This window comes from Camponotus vicinus, unplaced genomic scaffold (genome assembly GCF_025532165.1).
Source record: "Camponotus vicinus isolate PSW18456_S1 unplaced genomic scaffold, iyCamVici1.0 SCAF_2, whole genome shotgun sequence".
Taxonomy (NCBI): domain Eukaryota; kingdom Metazoa; phylum Arthropoda; class Insecta; order Hymenoptera; family Formicidae; genus Camponotus; species Camponotus vicinus.
The window spans coordinates 17,012,390-17,027,766 of record NW_028141956.1 but is presented as its reverse complement, the minus strand read 5'-3'; the positions used below and the strand labels follow the sequence as shown (position 1 = coordinate 17,027,766).

At 28.1% G+C, this 15,377-nt stretch overlaps 1 protein-coding gene and 1 long non-coding RNA gene across 3 annotated transcripts; one reads left to right on the top strand and one right to left on the bottom strand.

Moving 5' to 3' along the window:
* Positions 1-925: 925 nt before the first annotated feature.
* Positions 926-14,257, top strand: Nox (NADPH oxidase). Of its 2 annotated transcripts, none has more exons than XM_083091057.1 (20): positions 926-1,063; positions 1,876-2,152; positions 6,804-6,898; positions 7,056-7,167; positions 7,849-7,946; positions 8,082-8,202; positions 8,529-8,679; positions 8,876-9,086; positions 9,354-9,580; positions 9,842-10,030; positions 10,255-10,448; positions 10,572-10,893; positions 11,199-11,346; positions 11,512-11,675; positions 11,895-12,048; positions 12,278-12,495; positions 12,789-12,976; positions 13,083-13,292; positions 13,576-13,779; positions 13,924-14,257. In XM_083091057.1, the coding sequence occupies exons 2-20, from the start codon at positions 2,006-2,008 to the stop codon at positions 14,119-14,121; spliced, it is 3,351 nt and encodes a 1,116-aa protein (XP_082947183.1). In that variant the 5' UTR covers positions 926-1,063; positions 1,876-2,005; the 3' UTR covers positions 14,122-14,257. The 2 variants fall into 2 exon arrangements, with proteins under 2 accessions (XP_082947183.1, XP_082947185.1); XM_083091059.1 differs by having other exon boundaries at positions 926-1,124.
* Positions 12,746-14,666, bottom strand: LOC145966740 (uncharacterized). Its single transcript, XR_014437145.1, has 3 exons — positions 14,288-14,666; positions 14,031-14,146; positions 12,746-13,767 (listed from the first exon to the last, which is right to left on the bottom strand). It is a non-coding gene; the product is annotated as an uncharacterized LOC145966740 (long non-coding RNA).
* Positions 14,667-15,377: the final 711 nt, after the last annotated feature.

The window sequence follows — 15,377 nt, the reverse complement described above, 5'->3', positions numbered from 1 at the left end:
ACTTTAATAGAATTTTAATTTAAGGCTTAGTTAGAAAGATACATGATGACAAAAATTGGGAATATGCAAAAAATAATCTCCCTCGACATTTTTGCTGAGGAAAAATCGTTTTTAAATTGGCCAGAGAATCTGCCTTTAAAATATCAAACGTTAGTTTCGGGACATCCTGTATATTTTATAAAACCGATTCATAATATATCAACATATAGCAGTGCTTCGCACTTACACAATAACGGAGACGGAGGGCCTACAGTTCTTTATCATCACATTTATAATGACGAATCTAATATATTCTCTCTCTGACAATGTATGATGTATGTTATTAACATATTTCTTATATATATATATATATATATATATATATATATATATATATATATATAGTATTATTTCTGTTAGAAGTATTATGAGCAATTTACCATTTAAATACCAATATATATATTTTGCAAAGAGCAATATAGATTTATTTTTAAAAATTAATATTAATCTCTATAAAACATCTGTGATCCAGGAATTGCAGTAAAACAAGCAAGAAAGCTGAGGAAACATCCAAGCGAGTAAGAATGCATATTGAGCCATCAATGAAACTCGTTTCTCCGCAAATTTATACGAAACGGAATCCGGTACATTCCTGATAGAAGTCTGGGTCGCACCTGCCAGATGAAAAGAGAAAGAAAGACAGAAACAAAACTCGTGTTACGAATAGGTAGAAGGAAAAGGAGAACATGACAGAGAGGAGGAGGAGGAGGAGAAACATAAGCTTGTCAAAAAGTGAAAGGTTGTCTGTCTCCTCTATCCCCGCATGATCTGAATCGTCAGTAAAACCAATTTATCTCCCTTCCCTTTGTATTCCGTCTTCCCTTTCTTTCTCTCTTTCTCATACAGTGTATCCCCCCGTATGATTCGATATGAACGTTACTGGCACCAACACTATTTCAGACAGCCGACGACACCATCAACGCCGGCTCGTTGATGCCCCGAGGATGATTTTCATTCAAGACTTCTCTCAGTAACACCGAAACGACTTAACGTGGCAATTTCGCTCGTTGATACGCGCGATAAAGTGAGTTTTCATACGCACGTTGAACTAAGGTCTTGTTTTCTTAAGTATCGAAAAAAAAGAGGTAGGATTGTTATATAAAAATTAATTTTCAGTTGTTGTCAAAAACTCTTGTTTAAGGAAATGTGATGGAAGCACGATGGCAAGTTTTGTTTGGACTTCGATATTAGTTTAAAAGTGAAATGTTTTGTAAAAAAATGGGTTTTTCTAAATTAATATAAGTTATTACTGTTTATTAGCAAGGATTTTATAAAAAAGGTAGTTGCAATATTTTATAGTTGTAGAGTAAAGAATCGAAAATTCATGTTATTCGTATATTTACCTGTGTTGTTCCGAATTTCATAAAAAAAATAAACAATAGAAATAAAGCAAAATTTATATTCATTTTTTCATTCGAGACGAAATTTAATTTTTATTAATTACTTTTTATTTTATTAATTTAAATCAACAGTTAAAGGTAAAAATAAGAGTAGAAAAAAAGGAAGGGATAAAATACTCATACTAATTCTCTCTTTCTTAAATATTTAATGTTCTCTTTTTATTATTATTTTTATCCAAATAATGTGTACAAATTATTACAAAAAATTACGTTAAAATTAATTCTTTGATCATCACTTCTTTGCTGAATTACGTTTAATTTAATAAGTTTCAAATTTAATAAGTTACAAATTAATTATAATATAATTATCTCGTATATCTTGAATGTTTATAGATTGTAATTACCTTTGAACTTTAATACAACAACGAGAATTTACAAATTTAACCTTCCATTCACATATTGCGATTGATGCTGTATCATTTGTGTTCCAAACAAGAGCGAATAAGGCGAGCGAGAAATGTCAGGAATCTTGTTGATCTCGTGATGAATTGCCAAAGTAGCTCTGATCTCATTTCTTCGGTCGCACCCTCGTTCTTCGCAACACCTGTCACGAACAATATTCAAACATGGAAGAAAATATCAGCTGCATGGAGGAAGAATGCCTGATTGAAAAGAGGAGAGCCACTATCTTAAAGGAGTGTAAGGAAATACTGCAGGAAGAAGGATCTGGACGCTATAGCAAGGAAGCCTTTAGAAGACTCTTTCAAGGTCAGGTACGCATATTCTGTTTAATTCAAGTAAAAACTTAGATAAAAACATTAACAGATGTCATATGGTAAAATAGCTTAATTAAAATTAATGATATTATGTAAATTTTTATTCTTTTCATTTTTGGCGAGCCTTAAATATGGAAATAATATCTGAGATAAATTTAAAGACTAAAAGAAAAATATAATAGTTTCTACAAAACTTTCGATTTTAATTTGTAATTTTTCTATAAAATTATTTATGTATTTTAAAAACTTCAAGTTTGCCCCAAAATATACGTAAATTTTATATAAATAAAATATAAATGGATAAAATCACGATATAAATTTTTTTGGAATGCATACAAATGTTCGATAAAGTTGTTACGAATTTTCTGAGATGATGAGAAACAGAAATGCCGCTTTCATTTATAAAATACGAGGCTTATGTAGTATTTTCAGTTTTATGTGACACGAATTAATTTTATGATGGCTTTTTCAATGGTTTCGAAATATCTCGATTAAAATATACGTATTATACAAATAAGTAGAACGTGATTTCGTAGGAAGAAATCGCAATAACACGTAAAAGAATATCGTAACTTACGAGAGAGCAATTATTACGAAATGCAAAAATCATTAAATCGGAAAGCTAAAGATTCGCGCGGGACAGCGACAAAGAAAATACGGTCAAGTAACTCAAATCGTCTGCTGACGTTATATGCATGATTGCAAAAACTCCATTGAATCCATATACAGACTTAATGTCTCATGGTTTAATTGGCTAGACACTCTTGAATAAAACTTGTGCTAAACATAGTCGTTTGTAGACAAAACATAAGATACCATTACAGTAACTATATAAAAAGATAATTGACATTTTTTGCGTAGATTTTCGGGAAAGTTTTTATATAAAAGCGGATATTATAAAAAAGTTAGCTGCATTAATAAGTTATATTATCTTCTCACAAACAAAATAATTATCTTAAAATGAAGTTTAGATTTCGATTTTATATCGTAATGCTGCAAATTCTAATTTGATTAACCTTTCAATAAACTAATACAACTTTAAAAATGTAGTTCTCTATTCTCGTTATATGGTACTTTCTTAAAATGACCATGAGAAATTGCAATTATTGTAATTATTGACTCGCCATCTCACTTTCTTTTGTGAAAAAAAGAAGGTTCGCGTGGCACTAGACATGAAACCTCGATATTACATCACTCGAAGATATTGGCTTGTCGAACAATTTGGGTTCTTTTGAAAAAGTATTTGTAGATTTTACAATTGGCTTTTTACCAATCGCATTTAAATAACAAGATAAGTATAGTATATTAATATTAATATTATAAACATAGTATAAATATTAATTAAGCAACTATTAATTTACTAAAATCATAATTAGATAAAATATACGTTTGATATGTTATAATTAGATAAAATTATAACTAAGTAAGATGTACGTTTGATACGCGCGTAATGAAAAATTTGTTGTATAAAAAATAATTGAAAACTTAATACAAGCTACTTTCTCAATAAACGAGTTTATTAATATGTATTTTTAAAAGATGTTGATGAATTAATTAATACGGGAATGCGAGACTGGTTTAGAAAATATTGGAGAATAGTGGAAAAACTATAACCCGGGTTTACTAGCTTTAATATTTTTACTCAAAAATTATTTATATAAGTATTTTTAAATCAAAAATCCTAAAACATAACTTCTGGATAGTTTTCTGCGTACATATTTTCCTTGTAACATTTAAAAAAATTTTAGAAAAATGCAAAACAAGTATATATATATATATATATATATATATATATATATATATATATATATATATATATATATAGTTCTTACATTTATATCTTTAATTAAAAAGAAACCAGTTCTCTCAGACTATTATTGCAGCACGAAAAAAAATGGAGCGAAACTCGATATGGATACTCTATGAGATCGTGATCGCTTAACCAGTCAATCATTTCACACTCCGACAGAAAGCACTGTCATTATACAAGATTTATGTATAATTGTGCAATGCTTGCTTGACAAATGCGACGCTTTCTTGTCACCTATATCGAGACACGAAATTTTAATGCTATCGTTTAAGAAGATTTGATGTCTTTATTTATAAAAAATAATTACCATAAGAGCGTGGACAGCCATATATATTGCTTTCTCATTTAAAAATTATATCTTTATGCGAAGTCAACATTGCTCTGGGATAAAGTTTCAATTGGTTTATGCATAGCATAACTTTCAATTATAAGAAGATCTCTCCAAATAAGGAAAGCTACAACATAGGCGACGAGATTTCCTTATCGGAGCTGAAATATTTTCGGCTGAGATTTGCAATCTCGAGCCATTTGCAATCATCTCCTTTGTAAGATCATGATCAATAATGAGTCCACGTTCGAGAATCCGCGTAAGAAAAGGAGACCCGAGGCGGCGATGACGATACGATCGAGTGTCTCTATCGACGGCCTCCCGGTTTCGACCAAGGTGGCCGATCGCTCCAGGCGGAAGGCCTTGATGCCCCGAGCACCTCCCGGTCGCTTGGGACCGATTAATCGATCGTCGAGACTAATGATAGAACATAGCATCTCCGCTGAAGCCGACACTTCGTTTACTAAACCATCCATTAACCCTTTAACCGCCATGGGCATCAATTGCCGATGCGCTATCGGCGATCGTTATCGATCGAGTATCGTTAAATACCGATTTATACCGATATTTACACCGATTATTAAAACGTTTATAGCGTCATAGCGTCGTATTTTTTAATATTGAAATTTAATTGAATAAAAAATATAAAAATAGAAGGTTTATAACTTAATTAGTTAAAGTTAGAGACTCGAGAAAAAAAGATTCATTTTTTTTACAATTTGATTACATAGTTCCTCTTGAATAAATATTAAAATATATGTTGATATTATTATAAAAATTAAACATATGATGATTTAAATACAATTAATTATGATCACACGTAAACATTTATATTATAAAATGTATACATCATATGATATGAGATGATAGTCTATAAATATCGTTTATGATTATATCACTAAACAGAGATATATACATTTTATACACATGTTTCTAATGTTATCTAGCAATATCGACGTTTTTTGAAATATTTTTGTTCAGAATTATATTAAAAAAGTAATTAGATTGTTACCTCAAATCTATATAATTATTATGATTGATTACTATCTTTTCTACTACCTTTATAATGACTAATAAGAGATATAAATTAAGAATGAATGATTAGACATAAAACTAGGCATTCCTTTCTCTCATCGCTTATTTTAACAACCGGATGCAAGCGTCATAGCGTCATATTTACAATGTAAAATTTCATTCTTTGTCTGTTGCATGAATAAGATATTAGAATTTTTACTTGATGTATATTTAATTCAATTTGTTTTATTCATCTTTTCTTAATAATGAAATGTTTTCCCAAAAATTTTAAAAGCACTATTTATATTATACAAATATATGAAATATATGAATATTTTGTATTTAATTTTAAATTCAATTTCTTGCACGAGTATTATCCACAATTTAAATAATTAATCTTTTATATTTGTGATTTTTATTTTATAATAGCTTTTTATTTCTAAATTAGTATAAAATAGAACTCTAGAAAGAATCGTATTCTTTGTAATTTAATATAAAATACTATTATAAAATAACATAAAATGTATATAAATATACATAAAATTAAATTCTTTTTCAAGCAAAGTCTATTTTGAATTTAAATGGACAGAAAATGTCAGAGTAAAGACATTTAAAGGATCTGTCAGTAAAACTGAATAATGATTTAGGTGCAACCTGCATACATCACATTCACTAACTCATGAGGTTGGGATATGTTTCTGGATCTTGTACATGCCGAGGGAACATGCAGTGTAATCTCTCATGACATTGACCTATTTCTTAATGATCAAGACTGAAATACACACGTGTATAGCCCGTTGTCGACATGATGATCGATATGTGTCATATTGATGCTAAAGTTGATGCCGTCATATATATATATACCTGAGGCTAGAATTTTAATAAATAGGTTTTCATTATCACACATTAACTTTGTCCCAGATATGCATTACATACACATCAGTATAGAAGATACATTTCAAAATTTGCATTTAAATATGCAGTCTTTGAAATGGTCTGTATAATATAACATGTACAAATTTCTCATTTAGATGACAAGTAGGTATATGTTGAAGCATTTATATATATATATATATACAAAGTAGTATTATTAATTTTTTTAATAAACTAAAATAAATTAAAAAATTAAAATTAAAATTAAAATTAATTAAAATTTTCTCAGAAATTGTAACATTTATCCACTTTTATTACATGCACAATCTTCAATAAAAAATTTAAATATTTTAAATTTTTTGTATTACATGATTCATTCTGTACGTGTTGTATTTAATACAATATGTATGTATTAATACAATATGATATAAAACTATATTAATTAAACTTTTGTTGCTAAATTAATAAACATTAATTGGTAAGGCATTAGATTTTAAATATTTTATTAAAATATAATGTAAAACTGTAAGGATGATAAATTTGTTTAAAAATTTATTTAAAAATTTTGCGATGAATAAATTGACATTTGCACATTACTTATAAAATTCATCAATATTTTCCAGGTGCTTCTTAAAAAATTATTTATACTATTTGATCAAGATCGTGATGAATTACTAAAGCAGGAAGAATGGATAGAATTCCTCAAAGGAAGGCTGACGTAAGAATGATTTTCCATTTATGAATATTCCCGCGTATATTTTCATAAGTGATCATTTTTCAATATATACTTTTAGATATACTCGTATATATTAAATATATATATTTTATACTTGTTTAATTCTACGTTATTTTTATCAATTTTATCAATTTCTCAGAAACGAGAAGCAAAATGATTTTGTCGATCAAATCGAAAGTGTAGCATATGTACTATGCAGGGAGAATCCAGTAAACTTCCTCAATTTTCAACAGATTTTTTATACCAAAGGGGTAAGTTGTGTTATTTTTATATATTATGTAATCTATTTTTTGAATACTTTACGGTCTAATATGTTTTAGACATATTTCTTCTATATACAATCTATGTTATGATCTAGTAAATAAAACCATGCATCATTTAATAAAGAGAACGTGAATTATGTCTATAGATTGTTAAGACAATATAATTATCGAATTAATTAGTTACTTAATTAATGTAATTTAATATATGAATATAACAAACAATCAAAGAAAATTTAACTTATTATTATTATAAATATTAAGAAACGACGAAGAAACACAGTTAAGAATAGCTAGTCAAAGATGTGATTATAGTGTGATGTATTTTTATGGACACGTTTATAGAGATACTTTGTTCGCGTCATTTCTTTAGAGATCGTTAAATATATTAACAATAAATTATTAATATTGTGTTACACACACATTTTTATATATATGTGTACAATTTTTTCGTATATATGTAATTTTGCATGTATTTCTTGACAAAGATAAACAAAAAAAATCTTTTCTAAAAGTTGCCTCAGGAGAGAAACTGTTAAATTACAAGTGTGCTTATATTAAAAATGTACCGTTCAACTTTTCGTTTCTTCGAGAAACGAATTCAAAAAGTATAAACGTTTTGTATCAGATACATTTTACATTCGATTTAAGAGTGCCTTTCACATGTTACAGATCGTGGATAAACTGTTCCGTTTAATCGATCAAGAGAACTCAGGATACGTAATGTCAGCCCAAATCATGGAGTTTATATCTGGCGTGAGTAATACCAGGTAATACGCTTATTATATAAAATTACAGAGATTTATATCCTTGTTTTCATGATATTAAGCGATTTTTAAGCTTCTTAATTTCGTTAACTTTCGAACGTTGTGTATTAATCAATTCAATATTTCTTGTTTTGTCAGACCACGTGCTGGTTTCGATAAAGGAAATCTTGAATGGCTCGAAAAGATATTTAAACAGACTGTTGGGAATGAGAGGGAAATACGGCGCGAAGAATTTAACACAATTGTTACTTCGAAGAACGTAGGCAGGAAACATAAGTATTTTTTATTTCAAACGTGCAGATAGAATTGTTTTTCTAAATCTTCATTATTTTGCGTGTTTTTTAGTGCTTTGTTTATATTTATTGTTTGTTCCATATTTATATAATCTACTATGTAAGCAAGTTTGCATACATACATCGATAGCATAAAATTTTATATTCAAATAAAATAAATGATAAATTTATTATAATATTAATTTATATTATTATATAAATTATTATATAATTTATTTATAATATTAATTTATATTATATTATTAATTATAATAAAGAATTAATTATAATATTTATCTTAATTAATTTTTAGCCATTCTTCACCGACAGAGTCTTTCAAATATTTGACAAGGACAATTCTGGTACGATATCGCTTCAAGAATTTGTGGATGCTATGCATCAATTCGCTGGAAAGTCTCCGGACGATAAAATTAGATTCCTCTTCAAAGTTTACGATATCGATGGTAATATTATTGATTATGAGTTATTTATTCAAGCAAAATATTTATAAATTTTGGCAAAACATTTGCAAAAAGCTAGAATGGATCTGAAAAATTAGAATTTTTTTAAATATTTGTTTATATTTTTAGAGAAAGATATTTTTATATGTAAATAATAAATTGTTTTCATTATTCCACATTTTTTCAAAAATAATAAAAGGCGATGGATTGATACAACTTCGCGAGCTGGAACATGTGATGAGAGCATGTATGGAAGAAAATGGAATGAAATTCAGCGACGAACAAATCGAAGATCTAACAATCGCTCTCTTCGAAGATGCTGATCAGGATAACAGAGGAGCGATCACTTTTGAAGCTCTAAAAAGGCAATTAGAGAAACATGATGGTCTGCTGGAAAATCTCTCGATCAGGTTAGATGAAAAATTATAAGATATATAAATTATATATATATATCTTATATATGTATATATATATATATATATATATATATATATATATATGTATATATATATATATATATATAAAATTAATTTAAAAAATATAAAAACATAATAGAATTCTAAAAAAGTTTATTTAATTTAAAATTTTATAAAATTTATTATTGATTACTGAAGCACTATTTCAATTATTGATAAATTTTTTGAATTAAAGCAAATATTAAACATAATAAATCGCAGCATAGATCGATGGTTAGTACCACCACAACCGAAACCAAAACAAAAATCCGTTTTGGGAATGTTTTCGTCTCTTCGCCCATATCAATTCACAAAGCCATATATGAAGAACAATTATGTCTACATCGCTTTTATTTCAATATTCGCCTTCATCAACGTGGCTTTGTTCGTCTCTCGTCTCTATGAATACCGAAATTATAACGGCTATGTGATGATCGCGCGTGCATGTGGTAAGAAAAATATAATAATATATAGAAATACATAACAATATAAAGTTTATTTGTTTTAGATATTTAAATGTATCATATAACTGTAATACATTTATTCTAACAATTTGTTTTATATAGATACAAATATTTTAACAAGTTTGTAGTCATTATTTTCAAGCAATTGGTTATTTAACATCAAATTAAATTTTTGTCTATGTTTTTAAAAGAGAGGACAATGCAAAAAGATTTAGAACTAAACTGATGTAAAATATTTCATTTTAGGACAATGTCTGAACTTTGACTGCACATTTATCTTAATTCTGATGCTGCGCCAATGCATTACATTCCTGCGAACACATGGTTTTAACTCTATAGTGCCTCTAGATCATCACATATATCTCCATAAAGTGACAGGAATATCGATTGGAATTTTTAGCATTATACATACTTTGATGCATCTTATTTACTGCGGTATATAAAATAATTTTTGTTTATTTAATTATACATCTATCATTTATTTTTTAAGTTCTAAATTAGATTATATGTTATACATATATAATCTAATTTAGAACTTAAAAAAATGAATTGTTTCTCAACAGAAAAACCGAAATCACGATTTACCTCTTATTATATTCAATTAAATTTAATAAAATTATAATGAATAATAATTATATCTAATTACATATTAATCATAGGTACGGTGATCATAAAAGACGAGAAAATGAATAGCGGTAACTATACAATGTCCGAATGGTTATTGACGAGTCGGCCTGGATATTTTGGTTTGGTGGCAGGCAGTGCGTATCCGACTGGAGTAGTTCTGCTTATTATACTTGTCATTGTGACAGTGTGTTCCATGGCATTTGTACGACGTGGAGGTTGTTTTGAGGTATTATTATTTTATAAAAATATTTTCATTTTTTTTTATTCAAAAATATGTTAATTTGTTAGATTTTATATATCTTTTTTATCATCCTTTTATAACAATTCCACAATTTTTTATCTATAACAGATATTTTATTGGTCTCATCTGCTGTACATACCGTTCTGGATTTTATTAATCTTTCATTGCCTAAATTTTTGGAAATGGTTCGTTGTCCCGGGCGTGATATACTTGGTAGAAAAAATTCGTCGATTGATGTGGTTACGTTCGCAGCGTGGCAAGACGTATATAAGTTCCGGTCTCTTGTTACCTTCGAAGGTGACTCACTTGGTCATCAAGAGACCACTTCATTTCCACTTTCACCCCGGTGATTATGTATTCGTTAATATCCCGGTGATAGCAAGATACGAGTGGCATCCTTTTACCATTAGCAGTGCTCCGGAACAGGAAGGTAAGCTGCTTTTTGCAATTTTATATCGATCAAATCTGAGAGTAATTTTCTTAAAATTATCATTATCACTGAAGTAATAACTGAATATAAAATGTACGATTCAAATGTACTTCTCGATATATTCAAGTCTACAGTTGTGCAATTCTTTTCAGTTTATTCTATTTTTAATCCTTTTATATTTAAATTGCATTATTAAAATATTTTTAACGCGCAGGTTATGCTCTTTATTGCTAATAAAAAACAAACTTATTTATACATGCTAATTATATCAGAGGAAACTCAATATCGGTAATATTTTTGCACAGATTACATGTGGTTACACATTCGTGCAGTCGGTGAATGGACCAACAGTCTGTATTCATACTTTGAAAAAGAGCAACTAAAGCTGCATCGAGGCGATATCTTACTTGTCGAAAACTGCGATAATACGAATACTCCTCGGAAGAAATCCTCGTAAGTCTGCTGGTTTAAAAATATTTATGCAAAGATACACGAAAATAATGTTCGTACATAAAACTCAATATGCAAAGTATAATTATTCCTAATAATTAAATTGCCACGCTATTAATAATTAATTAATTATCGCATGTTGTATAAGTTTGTATCTTTCATCATAAGATTCCTTGGTGGCAAGAAACCACTTATTACAAGACAGAAACCTTCAACAGAGTCGGTAGCTCATGCTCATGGTCTTGATAATCCTACGTTTGTATCTGATGTGGCGAACACCATATTGCATACACCTATTAGTAACCAATCTACATATTTAAAAACTCCAGAAAGTAAGATTCGTATACTTAATAACAATTAACATTTTATTATATTATATGTATTATTTGTATATATTTTATATATTACTGTTTTTCCAAAAAAACAATACTATCAAGATTAAATATTAATCATGTTAATATAAAGTCGTGTTATTATTAATAATAAGTTTATATAATGAAATATATATTATAAAATTAATATTAAATTACACATAAATTTAATTAATATAGATACGTTGGAATTAAATAAGGAATGGATGGATATGTCTGCGAGAAGAGATAGAAGACTCCATCGATTACTTCTTGATAGCAAAATGCCGCTTGAAAAATCACATTCGATGCCAGATATGCAGACAAAGAATAAGAAAAAAGAACGACTCAGGGCGTAAGTAGATTTATAATATGTAAAAAATATTTTAACTTACTTTTGAAAAGTTATTTTCTTATCTTATTATTTCTTCATTACGATTAATTCTCTAAATATTTTATTGAATTAATATTGTATACATGCTATTTTTTTATTATCATCATATAATGATCTCTGAAAATATTAATCTCTTAAAGCAGCTTACATATATTGTGATGTATGAAATATATGTATGATATTTATCTAGACTTCGTGATTATATGAGATCAGAATCAGAGAGAAGTTTCGATGAGTGCCAGATGAAACGTGCACGATTGAAGTCATTGGGCTTAGCTTATTTGAGTCCGCAGAATAAATCATTGGCTCAAAGCTTCCGGTATATGAGGACGAAACCAACTATTATCGCTTTCAAAACACCTAGTCTCGAAACGTGCGATTACGAACTCGATATATCCTCGAACGTTGGTAAGTAGTGAGGTAAAAAATTATAATATTTATTTGGAGATATAATATGCAAGAGAAAAAAAAATTTCTTCTAAAAAATATTATAAAATACAATAATGATATTCTATAATAATAATAATTATAACAAATTAATCTATTACCTATATTAATTAATGGTTGATTAATCTATTGCAAACGATTTAGAATATGTTTTTATATATGTTGATCTGTTGATATATATTGTTACCATAAAAATAATTTGCAACGCAAATTTTTACATAATATTTTTATTCGTTACGTGGTTGTTTATACAGCGTCAAATGCAAATGCGAATGGGAATGAAATGCTTACCACACCTATAATGGCTATGGAGATTGCGGCAGAAGAAGGAAGATTGAGGAAAGCTTTTAACGAAGCTGTAGATAGTTCAGAGAGTTTAGATTTGAAATCCGAAAGTTCTTCTCACACGCCCATAAATTATCCCGTTGGAAAACCATTGGAGGTAAAGATCTTTTTCCCATTCTTATATAGGCTTTCTCGTCTAATTTTATGATTTTAATTAATAAACATAAACATTGCCTCGTACAAATAATGTCTCGTTTTTGTAGATCTTTTTGGATGGTCCTTATGGGGCGCCGTCGAGCCACATATTTCGTGCGCAACATGCTGTTTTAATCGGCACAGGAATTGGAGTTACACCTTTCGCCTCTATATTACAATCAATTATGCATCGATACTGGAAAGCGAGGCACACTTGTCCAAAATGCTCGTTTTCCTGGGCCAGTGAAATTCCGCCTACTGTAATGAATTTACGAAAGGTATACACACTTTAACATTTCAATTCCCATTCACATTTTATCAATTTTGGAATAAACTTTATATAAGTTTTTATTGATAAACAACGTTTAACATATATTTGTGATAGTAAATTATTCTAATAATGTATGTGCAATAATAAGCAAATATCTGTAAAACAAATCTCAAAATTCTATTGCTAAATATATCAGAAAAAAATTGTCTAATTATATTTATTATCGTCATATTTGTTGATTCGTTCATATTTCTTGTATTAAGTTTTCGAATCTAAAAAATATTCTATAGGTGGACTTCTTTTGGATCAATCGCGATCAACGTTCGTTTGAATGGTTCGTTAACTTGTTGTCACAACTCGAAATGGAACAGGCCGAGTTAGGGATCACCATGGAACGTTTTTTGGAGATGCATATGTACATCACAAGCGCATTGCAAAAGAATGACATGAAAGCGGTCGGTTTGCAGTTAGCGATGGATCTTCTGCACGAAAAGGTTAGAGATCATTATAATTATTTCGGGAGTTTATAAATGATTAAGTCTCAAATTTATATTAGCACTATTTTAATAAATGATTAAATTTGGTTAATTTTATTTTTTATTATCATTATATTATTTCTTATTATATTATTTAATTAGGAGAAACGAGATCTTATCACAGGTTTGAAAACCAGAACAAACGCAGGTCGTCCCAATTGGGATAAGGTTTTCAAGCAGTTACAAGATAAAAAGAAAGGAAAAATTACAGTTTTTTATTGCGGGCCGCCACAGCTCGCTAGAATTCTTCGATACAAATGCGATCAGTTTGGATTTTGCTTTAGAAAGGAATCTTTCTGATATCTCAGAGGAAAAGGTTCGATAACTGTATTACAAAATGTATGAGAAATGTTAACAATGGTTTATATCATTTATCATACTTTTGTATTATTTTCACAAATTATAATTATGTATAATAATTGTATTTTAATAAATTATTTTTTGTGATTTTAATATGTATACTCACGAATAATATTTCTGTCGCATTTTTAATTTAAAACTTTTTTTCAACATTTATCATTTTATGTAGTTAGAAATGATTTCGGCTGTTATTAATTCTATATATATTTTTTAATTTTTATATCTTTTATATCTTAATCAATGTCTTTCATCATTCTAGCTGTTTCATGTAAAATCCAAATAGTCATCAAAATGAATAGAAAATGCATTTGTCGTTCTGTCATAATTTAATAAAATTAATTTTCCGTTATTCTCTCGTTTTATATCGTCGAAAAGGAAAATTGTTTACATCTTCCGTTTATGTTGTTTTCTCAGATTATTATAAATTTTAAATCTAATTATATTAAATTATATGGATCATTTTATATGGATAAAATTAAACATTTTTGACTAAAGTTTCACACATAAATTTCTCTAAATCAAAATTAGTTGCCAATTTCGCATTATTGATAAAAACGAAACATCATCGATTTGATATAAGTATGCAGAACATAAAAAGAGAGGATAGAAGAAAGGTAAATTAAACATTATGAAAAAAAGATTAAAAATTGTTAGAAAGAAATTTTTTAAAAATAAACACCAAAATACTTTTATTCTCTTATTATTTTATTGTTTATATATTTTTATTATAAATGCAGCATCAATAAATAGAATTATGAAATATTTATAATTATAATTATTTATAATTGTTCATAAAAGATATATAACATTTATATTTAAATATATTTTCTTGCATTATAACAATGACTAGATTTGTCATTTCCATAAAATATTTCACAATAGTATCATATTATAATTATTATAATCGTCGTAAAATAACTAAATTATAACCAGTTTTAGCGAATATACAGGGTATTCAAAAAGGTATTCAAGGGTATTCAAAAGGTTCATAAAAGTTCCGGACCGGTTGAATATTTCATAAACTATGCACTTTAGAAAGAAATGTTTCAGATAAAAGTTGTATGGCTTGAAGGGGGCCATAAGATGGCGTCATTGGTTTGACCTTGAAAAGTCGTTTGAAGGTCACGTGAAGGTCACCTTCAATTTCTTAAATGGAACCCCCTATTTTTTGTTACTTATTCTTGTAGCTTATCTCG

Coding starts and splice junctions, on each gene's coding strand:
- Nox (XM_083091057.1), top strand. CDS start 2,006: ATGGAAGAAAATATCAGCTGCATGGAGGAAGAATGCCTGATTGAAAAG. Junction 11,676..11,894: donor ATATTTAAAAACTCCAGAAA/GTAAGATTCGTA, acceptor TAATTAATATAG/ATACGTTGGAATTAAATAAG. Junction 13,293..13,575: donor CTGTAATGAATTTACGAAAG/GTATACACACTT, acceptor AATATTCTATAG/GTGGACTTCTTTTGGATCAA.